The sequence below is a fragment of the Oreochromis niloticus genome, linkage group LG14 (assembly GCF_001858045.2).
Source record: "Oreochromis niloticus isolate F11D_XX linkage group LG14, O_niloticus_UMD_NMBU, whole genome shotgun sequence".
NCBI lineage: Eukaryota > Metazoa > Chordata > Actinopteri > Cichliformes > Cichlidae > Oreochromis > Oreochromis niloticus.
Window position 1 is genome coordinate 6,284,204 of NC_031979.2, and position 18,462 is coordinate 6,302,665.

At 42.3% G+C, this 18,462-nt stretch overlaps 1 protein-coding gene and 1 long non-coding RNA gene across 4 annotated transcripts in view; one reads left to right on the forward strand and one right to left on the reverse strand.

Moving 5' to 3' along the window:
• LOC112842095 (uncharacterized) overlaps positions 1–86 on the reverse strand; it is an 11,524-nt gene extending 11,438 nt beyond the window's left edge. The window contains exon 1 of the long non-coding RNA XR_003213721.1: positions 13–86. This is a non-coding gene — a long non-coding RNA (uncharacterized LOC112842095). The remainder of the gene's footprint in view (positions 1–12) is intronic.
• Positions 1–15,508, forward strand: part of chrd (chordin) — a 16,533-nt gene extending 1,025 nt beyond the window's left edge. Inside the window, exons 1-21 of one of the 3 annotated variants that reach the window (XM_005461006.4) lie at positions 111–251; positions 1,809–1,912; positions 2,037–2,163; positions 4,633–4,779; positions 4,887–5,004; positions 5,305–5,392; positions 6,303–6,438; positions 6,680–6,817; positions 6,929–7,011; positions 8,652–8,799; positions 9,973–10,079; positions 10,418–10,697; positions 10,789–11,024; positions 11,121–11,234; positions 11,872–12,069; positions 12,204–12,297; positions 12,418–12,474; positions 13,034–13,137; positions 13,365–13,628; positions 14,313–14,406; positions 14,630–15,508. In XM_005461006.4, coding sequence (XP_005461063.1) covers positions 1,883–1,912; positions 2,037–2,163; positions 4,633–4,779; positions 4,887–5,004; positions 5,305–5,392; positions 6,303–6,438; positions 6,680–6,817; positions 6,929–7,011; positions 8,652–8,799; positions 9,973–10,079; positions 10,418–10,697; positions 10,789–11,024; positions 11,121–11,234; positions 11,872–12,069; positions 12,204–12,297; positions 12,418–12,474; positions 13,034–13,137; positions 13,365–13,628; positions 14,313–14,406; positions 14,630–14,697 — 2,631 coding nt within the window. In that variant the 5' untranslated portion in view covers positions 111–251; positions 1,809–1,882 and the 3' untranslated portion in view covers positions 14,698–15,508. Of the gene's footprint in view, positions 1–110; positions 252–313; positions 333–1,808; positions 1,913–2,036; positions 2,164–4,632; positions 4,780–4,886; positions 5,005–5,304; positions 5,393–6,302; positions 6,439–6,679; positions 6,818–6,928; positions 7,012–8,651; positions 8,800–9,972; positions 10,080–10,417; positions 10,698–10,788; positions 11,025–11,120; positions 11,235–11,871; positions 12,070–12,203; positions 12,298–12,417; positions 12,475–13,033; positions 13,138–13,364; positions 13,629–14,312; positions 14,407–14,629 lie in introns of those variants that run through there. The other 2 variants (XM_025897944.1, XM_005461007.4) reach the window with 2 other exon arrangements.
• The last annotated feature ends 2,954 nt before the right edge of the window (positions 15,509–18,462 follow it).

The following is an 18,462-nucleotide window of genomic DNA, read 5'->3' on the forward strand; positions in this document are numbered from 1 at the left end:
AAAAGTACTTACTGTTAAAATGTCTCTTTTTCCCGTGAGTTGTTTCATGGGTGTGGGGTTATGACCCCAGTTCACCCCCCCAGCTGTGCACGTGACAGCAGCGCCGATAGCGGAGCTAGCTAACATTTAAAAACCGTTAAATCTCGACATTTAAAAGTTAGTTTTTTTCCGCTGCAGTAGTACACAGTCGTTTTTTTCTAGTTTCCTCTCCCGGTTCCAGGTTGCTTCATGTGTAAACCAGCGGCAAACATGTGAGTCATAACCGCAGTCGATGCCTTTTGATTCATTTGTGAAAGCCCCTTCGTACAAAAGCTCGCCGCGGTTTTTATAAGGTAACTACTCTGGAGCTCAGAGCAGCGGGAACTCCACGTTAACCACCCCGTTATAACGTGTAATTTCATGTTGGAAACTCTAATCAATCGACTTTCCATTACAAGCGCTGGCTCCTCAGAGCCTCCTCCTCCTCTACTTGAGCGCAGCGCGGAGTGGGGAGGCTCTCCGTTTGGCTCTCCCTTTAACTCGACTGGACTGTTTAAAGTGTGCAGTCACTTTAATGAAAGAATAATGCGAACCAGCTTGGTAGCCGTGAGCGGGGGAGAGCCATCAGCTCGAGTGAAGCTGGCCAGGGTAACATCAAGTTTGTGTGTGCACACACCACATACAGTCACCCTAACCAAAAATAATTATAATACTCCTGCAGTAACTCGGCGTGACAAACACTTAATTATGAGTGCAGCCTAGTAATAACAACACTGAAAGCTATTTTTATCCCCTGTAACATCAATATACAGCCCCGTCCCTACATATTAGGACATGGATGTGTATTTTATAGCCGTGGCTCGGCTCCAGCACACTGGGTTTAAAGTGAAAGGCTCACATGTTTTGCAAGAGTGTTAGAGTTCCTTCACATCCACTTTGGGCAAAATATGGGAAGAGTTGCAGCCCATTGTTCACTTTCATTTCAAAGTAGACTGAAACATAGCTGACCCATCATGTACTGTAAAAATCCTTTTCACTAGAAGTTCAGTATACTGTATAATCTTTATAATATGCCCACTGAATTAATTAAGGCGTGGCCTGTGATCTGTGTGTGTTTCTGGGAATCTCTGATAAGTTTGAGTGGAACTTCTCTCTGGATCATTTAGATCAGACAGGATGCAAAGCTCGAGTTCCAAAATTTGAGGCATCCAGGGAGTTTTGGTAGCTTCCAGCAAGTCTGGGCAGTGAGCTCATGTGTGGGATTTATTTGTTTTTAAGTATGCAAATGGCAATCGTGGTCTGGTATCTGTGGTTTGTCATAAAAATGAGTTTTACTTTTTCTTGCTATTAAAGTGGAATATTATCCTTATTTTTTAAGTTGTGTGGTTTTTTATTTTTAAATGTTTTAATTTTTTATTATTAGAACTTACTAGAATAGCTTTGCATGATATTCCGTTCAAAATAATCCTTATTTGCCTTATACTCAGCCTTGAGCTTTTGTTCACAGGGGTTTCTTGTATATATCCTCTGATCTTTAAAACTTTGGCCATGTTTAATATGAGGTTCCACCACTTATGACAGAACATAGTAGGAAAACTCTAAATATCAGAAAGGCCAGCTTATCTTTTAATATGTTTTTTAAAAGTTTTGTTGTTGTTGTTGTTGTGTTCCCTAATTAATTTTGGCATATCTCAAAAAGAAAAACATTTTTTTAAGCATATCATTTTGCTTTTCTAATCAAGTTGTTCTTTATTTTGGAAAGAGCCAAAGAAATTAGGTTGTAATCGCCTAATGTTTGCTGTGTGTAATCAACAATGTTGGTGTTGCAGGATGCTCATTTGGAGGTCGCTTTTATTCCCTGGAGGACAAGTGGCACCCAGACCTGGGGGAGCCCTTTGGCATCATGCACTGTGTCCAGTGCCACTGTGAACCTGTAAGTTTTGGCTTAGTGTGATCTCACTCCACATGTTGCGTTTGACTTTTTTCCCCTGCAGTAAGCTGTAACTCCAGGTGAGCTGACTAATGTGTGTGTGTTTGTTTTTATTTTTCTCTGGCAGCAAAAGAGTCGCCGTGGTAAGGTGTCTGGAAAGGTAAACTGCAAAAACATAAAACAAGACTGTCCGGCCCTGGACTGTGACAATCCTGTCCAGCTGGCGGGGCACTGCTGCAAAACCTGTCTTCAAGGTAATCATCCTCTCAGCTCAAATGCTGCTCTCAGCTTTTGTAGATTTCAAGCCATTCTAGTAGTCCTAAACACACGAAAAACAGGCAGCTGAATAAACAAGCATGAACATTCGTAATTCAGTAAACAAACTGTATGTGGAGAGAGCAGTTGTTTCCCCCCTTTGTCACAAGAGCAATTTTTTCGACTTTCTTTTTGTTTATTCTGTTCAACTTCTATTTCTTTCTTTCTTTTTCTTCTTCCTCTCTATAACCTTTCCTTGGTTGTTGTTTTTTTTCTTCCCTCCTTGGGTAAGCTTGTTCGCCATCAGAACAGCTGCTGAATACAATGAGCGAGTCAATTGATTTTCCATTCAGCCGCATCAAATGGACATTTTCTCTAACCAGTCTCAGCTGAAAGCACCACCCACCTATTTAGCCTCATTCTCACATAGTCACTTACCTTGTCTGCACACTGCTGCGCACACAGTCTCACCCTATTAGGAGTCAGAGCTGCTTTACACATGGTCACACACGCACGCACGCACACACACACATACACACACACACACACACACACACACACACACACAGGGTGGGCCTTCATGCTGCAGTGTTATTCTCCATGGGTGTTTTTCTCCATGGCATGTGTGGTAATGGAATGGAAAGTAAAGGTAAAACACTGTGGAGACACTGTGAGTTTATATATGTGTGTGCATGTCTGTTGTGGTCAAGCTTTAAGGAAAAGGTTGAGTGTGTTTGTCTTAGCTTTGGCACCCTTGCACCTGGTATATTTGTGTAAGTGTTGGAAAATGGTGTGTGTATAAGTGTGTGTGTGAGCACCTGAGGATGTAGTATTACCAACTGGGGAGAAGTGAGAGTGACGCTGCCCAGAAGGGCTTCAGCGTGCCCAGTAGAGCAGAGGAATTATGAGATTGGAGATGAGTTTTAGGTGGTGTGTGTGTGTCTGTGTGTGTGTGTGAATCACACAGCAGACAGTCCAGTTGAGTTCCTCAGGGAAAAAAAGCCTTAGTGAAATAGCGTTTGAGTGAGTAAGAGGCAGTGTGTGGTTTGCTTTCTCAAGAACGTGTCAGAGAGGCTGTATTTGGCTGAATGAGCAGCGCTTCATGTGTCACTTTTTGCCTGTGTGTGTGTGTGTGTGTGTGTGTGTGTGTGTGTGTGTGTGTGTGTGTGCGTGTGTGCGTGCGTGCGCGCGCGTGCGTGCGTGCGTGCGTGTGTGTGTGCAAAGCAGCGAAGGCCACACATAGCATCAGGAGAGTTTGTGTGAAACAGCAGGTCATTGTTAGGATCGCATGCCAGTGTCGCTCCTAATTCTCCTTAAACTCCTCTGCTGCAAGAGACAACCTCGTGCTGGGAGAGAAGAAATAAGTGGCGTCTGACGTCTTCTGCCTCATTTGTTTCCTCCCGTCTCTGCTCTTTCTTCTGGAATTTCTACCTGCCATGATCAGCCTAGATTTGTCACTGTCCGATCCCTTTTATCCACATGCTTCGCACTCTATCCATTCTGAAAACACGGCAGCCAGTGTTTTATTGTCATGTGTGAACCAGACTTTGCCACAATGTGTTTTCAAATGTTTGGCTTTATGCTGTTTATCTTGCCAGGTACTGACACTGTTTCAAAGGCAGATGCTGAAAGAAGTCTCAGTACCATAAAAGTAGTTAATAGCAGTTGTTTTTTTTTTCCAGAGAGTTTGATGAGTTGGCTTCACTTATGCAAGAACTTGTGGCTCAAATAAGAGCTCTTTTACTCTGGCGTGCTGTGTGCAGTTCATATGAATTATCATCCTGAAGTATTTCACAAGTCAAAATAAACACCTTAAGTTAATGTTTCTTATTCGTATTTAGTTAAGTTACACCACATGTTTATTTACATTATTTTCTTACTTTTGTATTTACTGAAGTGGGATAAGTCACACACTGTCCGATTTTCACACGTTGACTTTACTTAAAAAATATGCAGACTCATTGCCTCCAAAAGAATATACCAATTATAGTACATCAAATAAAAAAAAAACTTTTTTTTGCACGCTTATTATACACAGGATTTATATTATGTGTTAAGAGACAAACATCTTATTTCTCTTCCCATGCTTGTGTCCTATTCATGTGTTATTGGCTAACCCTTTAGAGTGTTCTCAGCCACACAAACAGTGGAAACCACATTACACATTCACAAGAAGACTAAACAACCTAACTGAACTTATTCCCGTGAGAAAAAGTACAAATGAAATAAATGCAGGCAAAGAGTACAGATAGCTTCATTCTACCTTCATTCTTCATTTAAACCTTTTTCAAATTTACATGTTTATATTATCATTGAAATTACACAAGGTCATTGCTTACATTTATAGTATATAGCCACTGTACATTTCAATACAGTAGTTTGGGAAACTCTCTGTTTGCTTATACACTATTTGATAGTAATTTACAGATTTTTTAGTGAATTTCATTGTTGTTTTTTTTCTTTTATAGGTGGTAAAAAACAGATTGACTCTGTGCTGAACACCTTTGATTATTTCCGCCGAAAGAGCAAAGAGCGAGAGGAAGAACTCCACAAGTCATACAATGATAGATCCTACCTGAGCTCTGAGGACGTGGGGCCTGGGGAGAGCCGCACAGGTATATTTGGAGCACCTGCTTACAAATAGACAGAATTGTCCTGAATACACATGACACAGAGCCTGAAAAAAACACTACAGCTCATGAAACATTCTGTTGTGGTGCAGACTTTGTAGCAGTGCTGACAGGACTGAAGGACTCGTGGCTGCCCAGCTCCAGTGGAGTTGCCAGAGTTCGCTTTACTCTGACCAGAAGCAGCCTGACCTTTTCCATCACGTACCAGAGGTGAGACTCTTTCCTTCTCTTCAGATGTCGCTCTGTTCTTTTTTTTTTTAAAGATCAGGTATGCTAATATCAGTGCCTGTTACTAACTATTCCACCTCCTTTCCAGCTTATTCCGAACAAACCTCCTGTGTTAATATATTTTTATTTTTTGGAAAAACAAACTTTGTTTTTTGAATAGCAGTCAATATAATAGAATACAAAACTGGAATTGGAGAAAAAAATGATATTTATTTTCAATAAATTAAAAGTTTGTCAACTTTTCTGCCTGCATTTCGCTTACATTTCCCTCTGGCTTTCCAGAATGGGCCGTCCCACTAAGATTGCCTTCCTGGACTCAGATGGGACCCCTGCTTTCGAGTACAGAGTCCCCAAGGGAGACTCCGACATGGTAAGAATAGAAAATCATCTCCTCACATCCTGTTACATATGCGTGAGTGTTCCTAGACAGAAAGGGAAACTAAGCACCGGTGTAATGAACACTCACCCTGCCACTTCTTCACTCATAACTCACTCTGCAATAATAAACAATAAACACACTCGCTGACAACCAAATACACACACGGTGACACTTCTTCTCTGTTCCATTGCCCATTTTTAAACATGACAGAGTCTCCCTGATTGCGGTTGGCATCAACACGTGGCCCTTCAGGTTTTTAAGGTTAATAGCAGGCTAGCGTTATCCAGATAAATCTGTAAACTGATATGTTGATGTAACAGTAGTAACTGTGCATGCATGTCCACATGCTTCTCGAGGTCTGACTCTTGTCACTAAGCATCATTTCCTGCCAAAACACACACACATCTCCACATTCCATTTCAGACCTGAACTGCCTGCTCAGTGAGGCAGGAGCCCCCTAAATGCAGGTCCCAGAAATTGGGCCTGTTATTATTTTTAGATAAATGTCAGCGTCAAGCGCCAGAGGACCTTAGAGAAAACACTCTGGCATGAGAAAAGGAAGGGGGTTTTGCTTAAGCAAAACTTTTGGGAAAGAGAGGATTTTTCACATGTTACATCACTGCTTAGCAGGGGGACAGAGAACATCGCTAATTAAAATGGAGATTACCCCTGAACTCTTGAGTTATGAGGCACAGGCACAACGCCACATTTCTTCCCTCTGCTCTCAGGGAGAGGTTTTATGTTGAAGCTTTGCAGCCCAGGATTGAGAGTACAATGGTTGGATGTATTCAACAGATGTGCATGTGTTGTCTGATATGTGTTTTTGCCACATGCATGCTATCCTGAAGAAGTATAAAATGATTTCCATCTTTTAAGCACCTACCTGCTTCTGTGTGTGTAGATCTGTGGAGTATGGAAGAACGTGGCTGAGCCTCTACTGCGACAGCTGCAGTCTGAGCAGATGCACATCAGTATGTCCACAGGCCAACGAGACGAAGTGGAGGGAAGGATCATCAAACACAGAGCACTGTTTGCTGGTGTGTATCCATGTGGGATGCTGTAGCTCTCCAATGGCTCATTTTATTTTAGACATGTGTACGCCTTTGTCTTTGTGTCACAGTACACAAGAAGCTCAATATTTACAAAGCAGCAGAGCCGTGTATATTTTCATGTAATCTTAAAAGGCTTCGCGTGGATTAATGTAGCTAAAATGTGCTGGCTTTGTTTACAAGTCCTGTAAGAGAATGCAGATCTAATGTGCACATGTGTTACATACAGAGACATTCAGTTCAATACTGACGTCAGAGGAAGAGAATTCAGCCATGGGAGGCATTGCTATGTTGACGCTGAGTGACACTGAGAACAACCTCCATTTCATCCTCATCCTGCAGGGCCTCATCCAACACAGAGATAGAGGTGAGAGGGAGGAGGAAGTTCACTAGAAATCTTTCTGTAAATGTAGATGCTTTAATATGAAAGTCAAGGAATGTAAAAGAGTGACACTGAGACAACTCTGTCTCTTCTCAGACCCCATTTTGGTGCCCATCCGAGTCCAGCTGTTGTACCGGCAGCACATCCTGAGAGAGATCCGAGCCAACATCACATCTCATGTGAGTACCCAGGGGCAATAAGCTTGATGTAGCCACCATTTCACACCTCGCAACACTCCTTTTTAAGACTCACTTCTTCTTCATGTTTCTTCTGGGAAATTATTTAAAAATGTTATTTTTAAATAAGGCATCCATCCGTAAGTGACAGGTAGTTACTGTGTATATTGAGTTGAAATCTTTAGTTTAATGTCACAGTTTCACAAAATATTTGGGTATTATGCCGAAAATTAAATGCCAGATTTTGAAACCTAAATGTTGACAGGTATGATATTTTGTACCCAAAAAGAGCCAATCCATCACCAAGTAAAATAAGTGGGCTCTTTGGGTAAAGTAAAATAGATGTATTTATATCTGAGACAGACTAAAAGTTAAAGGTGACTGGGGAAGGAGCAGTGTTGTTTTCACTAAAACACTTAGGACACAGAACATCCCACGCCTCCTTCTCTCAGAGATGGATGTGGTTTTGTCACCACATCCTAGTTATGTTGCCACTGCCGCTGCTCTGATCACAGAAAAGACAAGACTAAAAAAAAAACTGGATGGAGAGAAAACTAGAGGAGAGAAAGTTAGCAAGTAGTTTTGCATGAGACAGATGTGAGCTTCGGATGAGACGTCTGGGAGACAAAAAGAGAGGAGGGTAGGAAGGAGGTAAAGAGGATGCACTGCGTACACACTCCTCACACATGTCAGTGGTTAGTGGTCTGTGGGGCTGAGATGGATGGAGGGAGGAGGAGGAGGAGGAGGAGGAGGAGGAGTGATGAAAGGCGGGCCTGTTTTTAATTCTGCAAGGAATTGCGTGAAGGGCCGATGCGCCTCTCTTTCTCTGAGAGACTGTCCATGAAAAATACTAGCAAAACACAGACTTTAACTATGAATTACATATCATACACCATTTCTAGCTGGGCAATGATGATGAAGATAATTGGCTTTATTTTTACAACACACTTCCTCCTCTGTCATAATTGTGTCCATCCCCCCCCCGTTGCCATCCCCACTCTGTTTTAGCCTCTCGCTGTGCGGATTTATGGTACATGTGTATTTATATTGAACTGCGGCCCCACAGGCCATAAAAGTAACATTTCTCCAACACACTCGTGTGCATCTGTCCTATTAATCCAACATTTTTCAACGTCTTCTTGGAGACCGGTCAGCCTGCATTAAATTGAATTTCTCTCAGTATGAAACTTTTTAAGGCAATTCAAGCCATATTTTTTGCCCCAAGTTTTAAGTGTGCATGTATGAGTGGGGGCAATTTTAAAGCTGTGTTCTTTCTGTAAGAAAGCCGTTTGTGCTCTTAATGCTTTCTGACTTTGTGATTCCTTTCTGACTGCCCTATTTATTTTATCTCAAGCCAATTTCACTGTCTTTCGGCTTTTGTTTTTGCTCTCTTTGCTGCATATCACATTTTGATTGTCCCAGAATGAAGAAAATTTTTTATTTTAGTTGGAAACTGGTTTAAATAAGTTCAGGTTTCGTTACTCTGGTAACATGCCAGTGTTGTGCCAACATCCTGTCAACAACATCCAAAATGGCATAATGTGACATTTTTATTGCTAGCATTTGAAAAGGCATTTGTTTTAAGAGGAAAATGGTTTTATATTTATCCACATTTAACTTTTCGTACTTTTCAATGTGTGCAGGATCCGGACTTTGCAGAGGTGCTGACAGACCTGAACAGCCGTGAGCTGTTCTGGTTATCTCGCGGTCAGCTAGAGATCGCTGTGGCCGCCGAGGGTCAGGATCCCAGGCAAATCTCAGGTTTCATCACAGGCAGAAAATCTTGTGACAGTAAGTATTTACTGCAATCAGCCCACCCTCTCCTACATGTCACCAGCAATGTTAAGGCACCAGACAATGAGGCTGCTGAGAACATGTTTGTTGGTTTGCTGCTCGTCCATCTGTGGACTGTTTTTGTCATTCACCTCTATAAATACTTTCTTTCTGTCTGGATTCTTTCAAGTCTTATCGCTGGGGGAAAACCATGTTTATAGACCTTCTGTTTGACTTGGTGGCCCACCAAGACTGTTTGCGCGCGCGCGCGCGTGTGTGTGCATGCACGCGTGTGGATGCGTGTGTGGCTGGAGGAATGTTGTGGACAGCTTAATCGTCTGAAACAGTTAAAGCATGCACACAGTCTTTCAGTGCAATGCATATTTGGACATTTCACATTAGCGTGAAACATTTATTGTAATACACAGACACATATGTATGAAGATGCTGGTTTGTAACATATTTACACACACATAGTCACTCACACAGTTGCACTGCCAAGGTCACAGTCTGCAGGACGTGGGTTTCCCTGCCAGTGTTCCAGTCCTGTGATTAACAGCTTGATATTATGTCTGAAGAATTCAAACCCAATCCCCACCCCCCTTCCCACTTTTTCCCACTCTCATTCCCACTCTCTCTCCCTTCATTTCTCTATCCCATCATCTGCTGTCCTCTTTGGCATCTTTCCTCCTCTCTGGCTTCTTTCTGTCTGTGTCATTTTCAGACGTTTTTCTCAGCACTCTCCTCTCTTACTCATTCCCTTCTGTCCTCTCAGCCCACTCTTTTTAAGCCTTCTGCATTCAGCTAAGGTTACCTCATTTTGAAGCTTAAATCTTGGGTGGGTTATTGTATGCACGTGTGTGTATGCACGTGTGTGTGTGCACGTGTGCTAACATTTATGTATTTGGCCTGAGTGCCACACAAGCAGACACGCCTCCTGACTAGTTGTCCAATTTAATCTGCCCTCTCAGTGACTCTTTTTCAGTAAATGGATAAAATCATGGGCATGTGGCTGTAATATTTTTTATTCTCAGAAAACTTGTGTGACAGAAATCATTGCATCATCTTGCATGTCGTCAGGCTGTACATTAAAGAGAGGGGTGTCAACGGGGCTGATTTTAGATAAGCAGTGTGAGCAGGAATGTGCTCTGAAGTGGATTTTTGATATGAATCTGTCTTTCTCTGGCTCAGCTATTCAGAGTGTGATGTCCAGCAGTGATGCATTGATCCCGGGGAAGACGGGAGGTGTGGGATCTGCTATCTTCAACCTCCATGATAATGGAACGCTGCAGTACCAGGTATGAGTCTGCTCACTTTTGGAGGGTTGTTGTTGTTCACAAATGTGTCTTGCAATACATATTTTGACTGGATTTGACTCAAATTTTATTTGAGTGTTGCAAGAGATCTAGCTGCATTTCTGTCAAGGTACTTTAGTCAAAATAGGATTATTATTTCCATGTGCAGTAATTTCTGTTTAGTGTGACTCTGTTCTGGGGCCTCCCCACCCTGTATGTTTCCATGTATACATGGAAAGCATAAACACAGAGAGATCAGCATTAACCCCCACCCTTAGAATAAAACAGGCAACACTGACAGTGATTAGACTTCAACCTTTCTCTCTCCTCCTCTTCTTCAGGTTCAGGTCGCAGGGCTCACCAACGATGTCGTCAGCCTCACCATCGAGTTGAAGCCACGTAGGAGAAACAAGCGCTCCGTCCTGTACGATTTAACGCCAGAGTTCAGCAAGGCCACGGGGCAGGCGATAGGCAGCTGGAGCCGCCTGGAGGCCCGACACATCCACATGCTGCTGCAGAATGAGCTCTTCATCAATGTCGCAACAGCACACAGCCAGGAGGGGGAGCTTCGCGGACAGATCAAGGCCCTCCCTTATAGTGGCCTAGAGGCACCTAGACATGGTATACATTGATTAAGGTTGTGAAATTAATGTAAAAAACCATGCCAATATGCGTGCAAATATTCTGAACTGCTTCCTCCTTCTTCCTCCAGAGTTGCCAACCCCTCTAGCTGGCCACTTTGTGTCCCCACCAGTAAGAACGGGTGCTTCTGGCCACGCCTGGGTGTCAGTGGACAGACACTGCCACCTGCATTATGAGATACTTGTTGCAGGCCTCAGCCAAACTGACGACCTGACGGTGAACGCCCGCCTCCACGGACTGGCTGAGATCGGAGAGCTAGATGATAGCACCCACATGAGGTTGCTCACTGGCTTCTATGGCTCAAAGGTACATCAGTGTACACAATAAATGTGTCCTTACGCACATCAGTGTATTTGGAGTAAAGAAGGCCACTCAATGTTTTTGTCTTTTGGTCTCTTCAAGGCTCAGGGAGTGTTAAAGGACATCAGTGTTGAATTACTGAAACATCTGGACCAGGGAACAGCCTTCATCCAGGTCAGCACCAAGCTCAACCCGAGAGGAGAAATACGAGGACGGGTATGTACAACTTTGGTGTGCTCAATTTCTGCTTTTTTTTTTTTTTTTTAAATAGGCACTTCAATCTCGGATCATATATAAAAGATGATTGTAACCACTATGATTTTCACATTTAGAAGTGTAATTTTGGATGTGTGCAAATGGGAGCTTCTTTTGGCAATCTAAAGTAGCCTTGTGTTTGCGAGGTTGCGTGATTGCCCACTTAGTGCCCACTAGCCCACACAAAACAACACACTTTCACAGCCATAGCCCACAGCTGCTTGCAAAGCTACCTGCAGCATTGCAGGTGTAGTTGTTGAACAATATGTTGTTTAACAGTTGAACTAAGAAGAGTGATCTCTCACACACTTGGAACAGAAGTATCCAGCTGTTTTAATAGGAAACAGGTCCAACACATAAACAGCCATATGCTCAGGAGCACAAAAATGCTCCATTTAAGAACAATTAACAAGATGGCTTGACACCGGTTTTGAGTCAGCTGTGTCCAACAGATAACTCTTGCCCTAACCTTTCTTTCTCCTGTTTTCTTTTTTTTCATCTTTCTTTTTATTCCTCCCACCCCTTCTTGTTTTTCTTTCATGCCCTCCATGTCCATCTGTCGCTTCCTTTCTTTTCCCCACACATTCCCTCTCACCAGGTCCATGTGCCAAACAACTGCGAGTTTGGGACCAGGAGCGAGGCAGAGGAGGAGGAGGAGGAGTTGGAAGACTTTCTGTCAAAGGACCCCGAGGAGCTAAAAAAAGACCCCCATACCTGCTTCTTTGAGAACCAGTACTACCCTCATGGTTCCAGCTGGACGCCCAACTATGACAAGTGTTTCTCCTGTATCTGCCAGGTTAGCACCAGAAACACAAAAAATTGGTTTTTTGATGTTTAAATGAATCATTTTAATAGAATGTTAAAACATTTAAAAAGCAGGTCGCGTAAAATTCAAGTCCGTGTCAAATCTTTGTGGGCTTTTTTCTGTAGAAGCGAACAGTAATCTGTGATCCAGTCATCTGCCCGGCGTTGACCTGCTCCAGAACCATTAAACCGGAGGGCAAATGCTGCCCCATCTGTGATGGTGAGTTAGCCCGTTTTTAGTTCAGCATCAGGTTTCATACTGCTTTCTGTGGATCTATTTTATTCCCACAGCAATCATAAAGCTTCAAACTAATTCCTCCATTTCCTTTTTCCTGTACAGAGAGGAAGGAGCTCAAGGATGTGAAAGCTCCAGAGAGGGTTGATGAACATCCTGAAGGTAGGGACCACTTCTCCTGTCTATAACTCAGCTCTTCTTTCTTTCTCATTCTTTAAAAGGGACCTTTTTTTGCTTGTTTCCATCTCCTATAAGTTTTTCTTAATCTTTACTTCAGTACTTCTGTGTGAGTTGAAAGAATACTGGGCCTTGATGAAGCTCCTCAGATTATTTGCTGAGTGAAAGTCATTTTAGCTTTGTTCCTCCTCTTTTTTTCAGTCAGTGTTTTTTTCTGATTGGCTGCCCCTCATAAAACAGATTAGAGCAGCGACAGGTGGGTGGGGATTCTGCAGTTTTTGCCAGAGCTATGTGCCAGAGATGATCACATTAAGATCATATTGAGGATATCTGCTCTTACTAAACCAAAAGTCAGACCAAAAAGATCATTTAAAGGCTCTGGGTTGTACATACACGAGTGTATAAGATAAACTACCATAACAGCAAATGTAAAAAATAAAACGTGTAACAGGTCTTCTTTCATTTTTATTTTGCCTTTATTTCTGCATGTCTCTGTGCTGCATTTTTTTCCTGACTGTCCTCAGTAACCCTTTCTCTCTGTCAGGTTGTTACTTCGAAGGAGACCAGAAGATGCATGCCCCTGGGACCACATGGCACCCCTTTGTTCCTCCTTTTGGCTACATTAAATGTGCCGTGTGCAGTTGCAAGGTAAATACATATCAATAAATCCCCTCACATCTGGCTGGCTTTACTTTCTGGCTCTTAATGGGTCATTTGTTTTGTATTAGAGTCCAAAGAAAGTGAAGCCTTAATACATTTCTCATCAGTTCTTTCTTGGGAAATGTCCAAACTATTTATGTGGAAAAAGCAATAAGTCAGCTGCTGAAGTTAAAAATTGCTGCTGACCTCCTGCTGTTGCTGTGTTTTATCCATAGGGATCTACAGGAGAGGTTCACTGTGAGAAGGTGACATGTCCAATGCTGACCTGCAGTCACCCAGTGAGACGTCACCCCACCGACTGCTGCAAGGTGTGTCCCCAGGAGGAGAGGACCACTGCAGCCCTGGAGCACAGTGACATGATGCAAGCAGACAGCCCCAGATACTGCAAATTTGGCAAGAACTACTACCACAACAGCGACAGCTGGCATCCCTGGGTGCCACTCTTCGGGGAGATGAAGTGCATCAACTGCTGGTGTGATGTAAGTAAATATGACACAAGAGGAAATTCTCTTACTTTAATAATATAAAAGTAACATTATGGTAAAGTTTTTTCTCATACTTAATGGATGATAGATGATATTTTCATTATATGACTAAGGAAATGAATCATAGTTCCCAGAGAGTTCAGACTAAATGTATTCAAGATAACTGAATACAAGATCTGATAAGGAACTGAGGCCAGTAATGTGAATAGGCTGTGTGTGTGTGTGTGTGTGTGTGTGTGTGTGTGTGTGTGTGTGTGTGTGTGTGTGTGTGTTGAGTCATCCCCCTGTTCAGTATTTAAAGTGCCTCTCAGCTCGCTGTATTGGTTAATCTGTTTGGTCAACTCTCACTATTTTCAACATCCTCATTTCCAGCTCCAGTAGGCAACAGCTGGTTTCGGTTAAGATCTCTAATAAAAACTTTGTATCCTACGTACTCATTCTAGCTTATGGAGTTAGCTACCTCTGTTAGCTAGAGTGGGTAGTGAAAATAGTGCTTAGTAGCTGAAAAGCTAGATAATCTGAAAAAATGATCAAAAAGGAGACCCAGTTAATGCATTTATTCAGTGTTGAGTTTACAGTTAAAAATACAGCAGGTATGTCTAATATTATCAGAGGAAACAAACAACCTTTACTGCCACATGTTGCTTATTTTCATGAATCCTTCCTTTTCCTCCACAGCACGGTGTGACCAAGTGTCAGAGGAAACAATGTCCACTACTGACTTGCTCCAACATCACCCGCACAGAGGGCTCCTGCTGCCCCGAATGTCTCGGTAAGCACACTCTCTTGACCTTTTGAGAGGTCGCTTTATATGTAATAAAAAATCTGCGATGAGTGTAAATAGCTATCAATTACATGTAAATATCTGCACTGAAAGAATTTGCTTCTCGCCTGGTTAAAAACATTGTACTTGGAAGCTGTTTCTGCACAGTGTTAGCATAAAAGCACAACATCCTGTTTCGTGGGTGCTCAGCACATTTTGCTTTTATCTATAGATGACAAAGAAGAAGATGACATGGTGATGAAGGCTCCAGACAAAAGACAAACCTGGAGACACCACTGATCCCTGAGCCTCCCTTATTCGTCCAAGATGGACAAAAAGCCAGAGCTGCTCTCTGAGGTCTTCCTTCCTCCCTCCCTCCCCTCCCCTGACACCCACCCTGTATCAGCTTCAGGATTGTAACGAGACAAAGTGGACACAGCGGGCCTGTAAAATGGAAATAAAAGACTCAATAAGTGAAGGAATGAAAACTGCAGGGAGAAGACCCACCAGCATTTACTTACATGCTGCCTTCATTTTCGTGCCTTGATCATGTGTTGGATTTTTAATTGTAATTTTTTTTGGGAAGCAGCTCAACAAAAAATGGACAAATGGTGTAAACAGATAATGCTATTCAGTGTTCAGAAATCCAGCTGGACTTTTAAATGTTGGTAATATTGAAAGAGCTAGTTGTATTTGACTGACAGAGCTTCTTTGTGAAGCACAGCTTAAATCAGTGTGAATGTGTGTGTGCAAGTGTTTCCTTTTTTTACCTGTAAAGAATATAAATAATAAGCAATACAAGATCTACAAGACAGTGAAGTTGGCAGGGTTTGAAAATTGTCTGCCACAGTCTGCTGCTTTCATTGTTGTGTTTCCACCCGGTGTCGCTCACGTATGGATCAGTGCCGCTCGACAGCAAGAGGTCTGAAACACCTCCAGTCGATCTCAGCGCTTCTCTGCTCTGCTCTGGTTATTCCTCTTCCTGTTTTTGACTTTCATTCAGATCTCATGATGCCCGTTGTCTTTGTTGTTTATGAATATGAAGCTTGTTTACATTTTGTATTTATTGAACAGTGTGAAAAAAAAATTAAAAAGATGTTTGTTGGTAGAAGCGGGCTGATAATCCTTCTGTCGTTGGTTTTTCATCATTTATACATCGTCACTTGTCATTTAAGGTCGGCAGGATTTTTATGCTGCTTTCCTCTCTGAGTTTCCCGGCATGTTCCTCTCCCACAGTGTTGGAGCTGTGGAGTGGGAGTGACAGACACGAGTGATTTGACTTCATCCTTAGATTTTGCTTTCTCTTTCTCCTCTGACCTCCCATTTCTGTCATTTAATTTCCTGTTTCTCATATTCCCTTTTATATTTTTCCTTTTGCTCCATCGGTTCTTTCTTTTTTCTTTCCCCTGCTTGTTTTCCACATCACTCACCACATGTGCTGTGTAATGTTTTGTCCCATACATACCTCACAATGAAAAGACACACAGGCAGAGCGCAGACAGACCGGAACATAAATATATTTTCACAGATGTACACATGTACAAAACTCCTGAATCAGGAGCGCACACACTGCCAAAGGGCATACAGAATTCTTTCCATTACACACACACACACACACACACACACTCACATAGAAATCTGCTGCTGCACTCTGCTGGACAAAGCACATTAATACACCAGAGGTGTGTGCTGAAAAACAGCTGGTTTACCACACACCTGTCCACCTCCACTATGTTTGCCAGTCTGTGTTTGTCAGAGAGTAGGGATAGTGGAAGTCAAAGGTTAAGTATCCTGTGGTAGCCTGTGATCACACGTATGAGAGATGTGTGATTCCTGCACCTGCACGCATAGTAAGGCCATGTGTGAATATGATTTTCTAACAGAAATGACAAACATCCATTTTTCCAGATCGTTTTTTAAGCCTTGCTGTGCTATAGCTGTTTTGTCTGTCGCAGATGGGAAACATCTGACTATTTCTGGGATGAGTTATCATCCTTTTTTTCTCCTCTGTGCTTAAATAGAACATGGATGACCTGCTGCTTTGAATTTCTGTCATTCATTCAAAACCAGATCTGATTTTACTGTTCCCTTACAGATTCTGAGCCCCAAATAGGTAAAGATACATCATAAAAAAGCATATTAACCATTCTTTCATATTACAGATGAGTGATACTTTAATGGTCTCAGATCAGAAGCTAACAGTGGAAACCACTCAACGTGGATGTTTAAATTAGCCTCAGCTGGGATGTTCATTTCAAGAGAAATTCCAGTTCATCTTACACTTGTTTCCTATTTATAACATCTTGACCCAGGCAAACACAAAAGAAGACAGAAGAGCAAACCTTCCTTGTATGTGTGCTGACTCAGCACGGGCACGAAGGAAAAAGGAAAGCAGAATGTCTCACTGTGTTATATTCCAGTATAACAATTTAATTATTGATCCCATATTGGACAAATTATTTTGTTACAGTTGTTGAATTAATCATAATAATAATAACAGTAATGGAAGCAGTAATATTAGTAAGAACTGTATTGTACATATATATACACTCAGTAACTTTATTAGGTACACCTTGTTGGTACTGGGTTGGACATCTGCTTCTTCAGAGCTGCTTTAATTCTTCAAGGCACAAATTCAATAAGGTGCTGGAAACATTCCTCAGAGATTTTGGTCCATATTTACATGACAGCATCACACAGTTGCTGGAGGAATTGTTGGCTGACATCCATAATATGAATCTCCCCTTCTACTACATCCTAATGGTGCTCTATTTGGTGACTGTGAAGGCCATCTGAGTACAGAGTATCCTTTATAATGTTCAAGAAATCAATGTGAGATGCTTTGAGCTTTGTGGCATGGGGGGTTATCCTACTAAAAGCAGCCATAAGAAGATGATACACTGTAGTCATAAAGTGATGGACATGCTCAGTAACAACACCCAGGTAGGCTGTGGTGTTTTAACTTGCTCAGTTGGTACTAAGGGGCCCAAAGTATGCCAAGAAAATATCCCTCACACCAGCACACCACCAGCAGTCTGAACCTGATTCAAGCCAGGAGGGCTCCATGCTTTCGTGTTGTTATGCCTCACTGTAACAATACCATGTGAATATCACAGCAGATTTTGAGACTTCAGATTCACTTTAGTTTCCTGTTCCTAGCTGACAGAGGGAATCCAGAGTATGCTTGAAAGTTTGATGCTCGTTGAGATCAGAGATGCCCTTTTGCATACTTTGGTTGTAACAAGTGTTTATTTGTAGTATAATCATTATGTTAGCTACTTTTAATACCCCATGTATAATTTTCTAGATTCATTGCCAGTGTTGGGACTAACGCGTTATTAAGTAACGCGTTACAGTAACTACGTTATTATTGTGGTAACGAGCACGGTAACTAGTTATTATGCCAAAACCAGGAACGCGTTACTCGTTACTGGGATTTAGATAGGCTCGTTACTCGTTACTTCGTATGGTGGATATCGCGGAGCTTCCACAGATTCAATAACATTAGCAAGTGGTGGAGGCCAGCAGGTGGATGAAGGAAAAGGGAGGCGAGAGCAGAGACCCGAGGCGGCCGCCGGTCCGTGTGTCAGGTGAACTGAACTTCAGGTAAGAAGTTATGACCTGCAGTCTATCAGTCAGATATAAACCAAGTTTAGGTGGAGTTTATTTTCGGTATGCTGACATTTTCGTACTACGTGCTAGCTAGCATGACGGAGTTTCTATACAGCTGGGTGGGTGCTATGTTACTGATGTTGAACTTTATTTTATTCATACGGTTAATTATTAGAGTTGCCAAACAGAATCGTCTGGTATTCAGAGAAAATATTACGCGTTTCGTACTGAGGTGAAAAGGAACACAGTTTGTCCCGGACTTCAGCTAGAATGGAAAAAGACACAAAGCTGAAGCTGCACAGCTGCCTCTTCTTCTCTCATTCTCTCCCGTTTCTACTTCAATCACGAAACTGATCAATGATCAGCTGATCGGCTTTTCTCTCTTGTTTATTTATCGCCCACTTTGTGCCAGAAAGAGGAAACCAGCGGATGTCGCGCTAAACAACAGCAGCA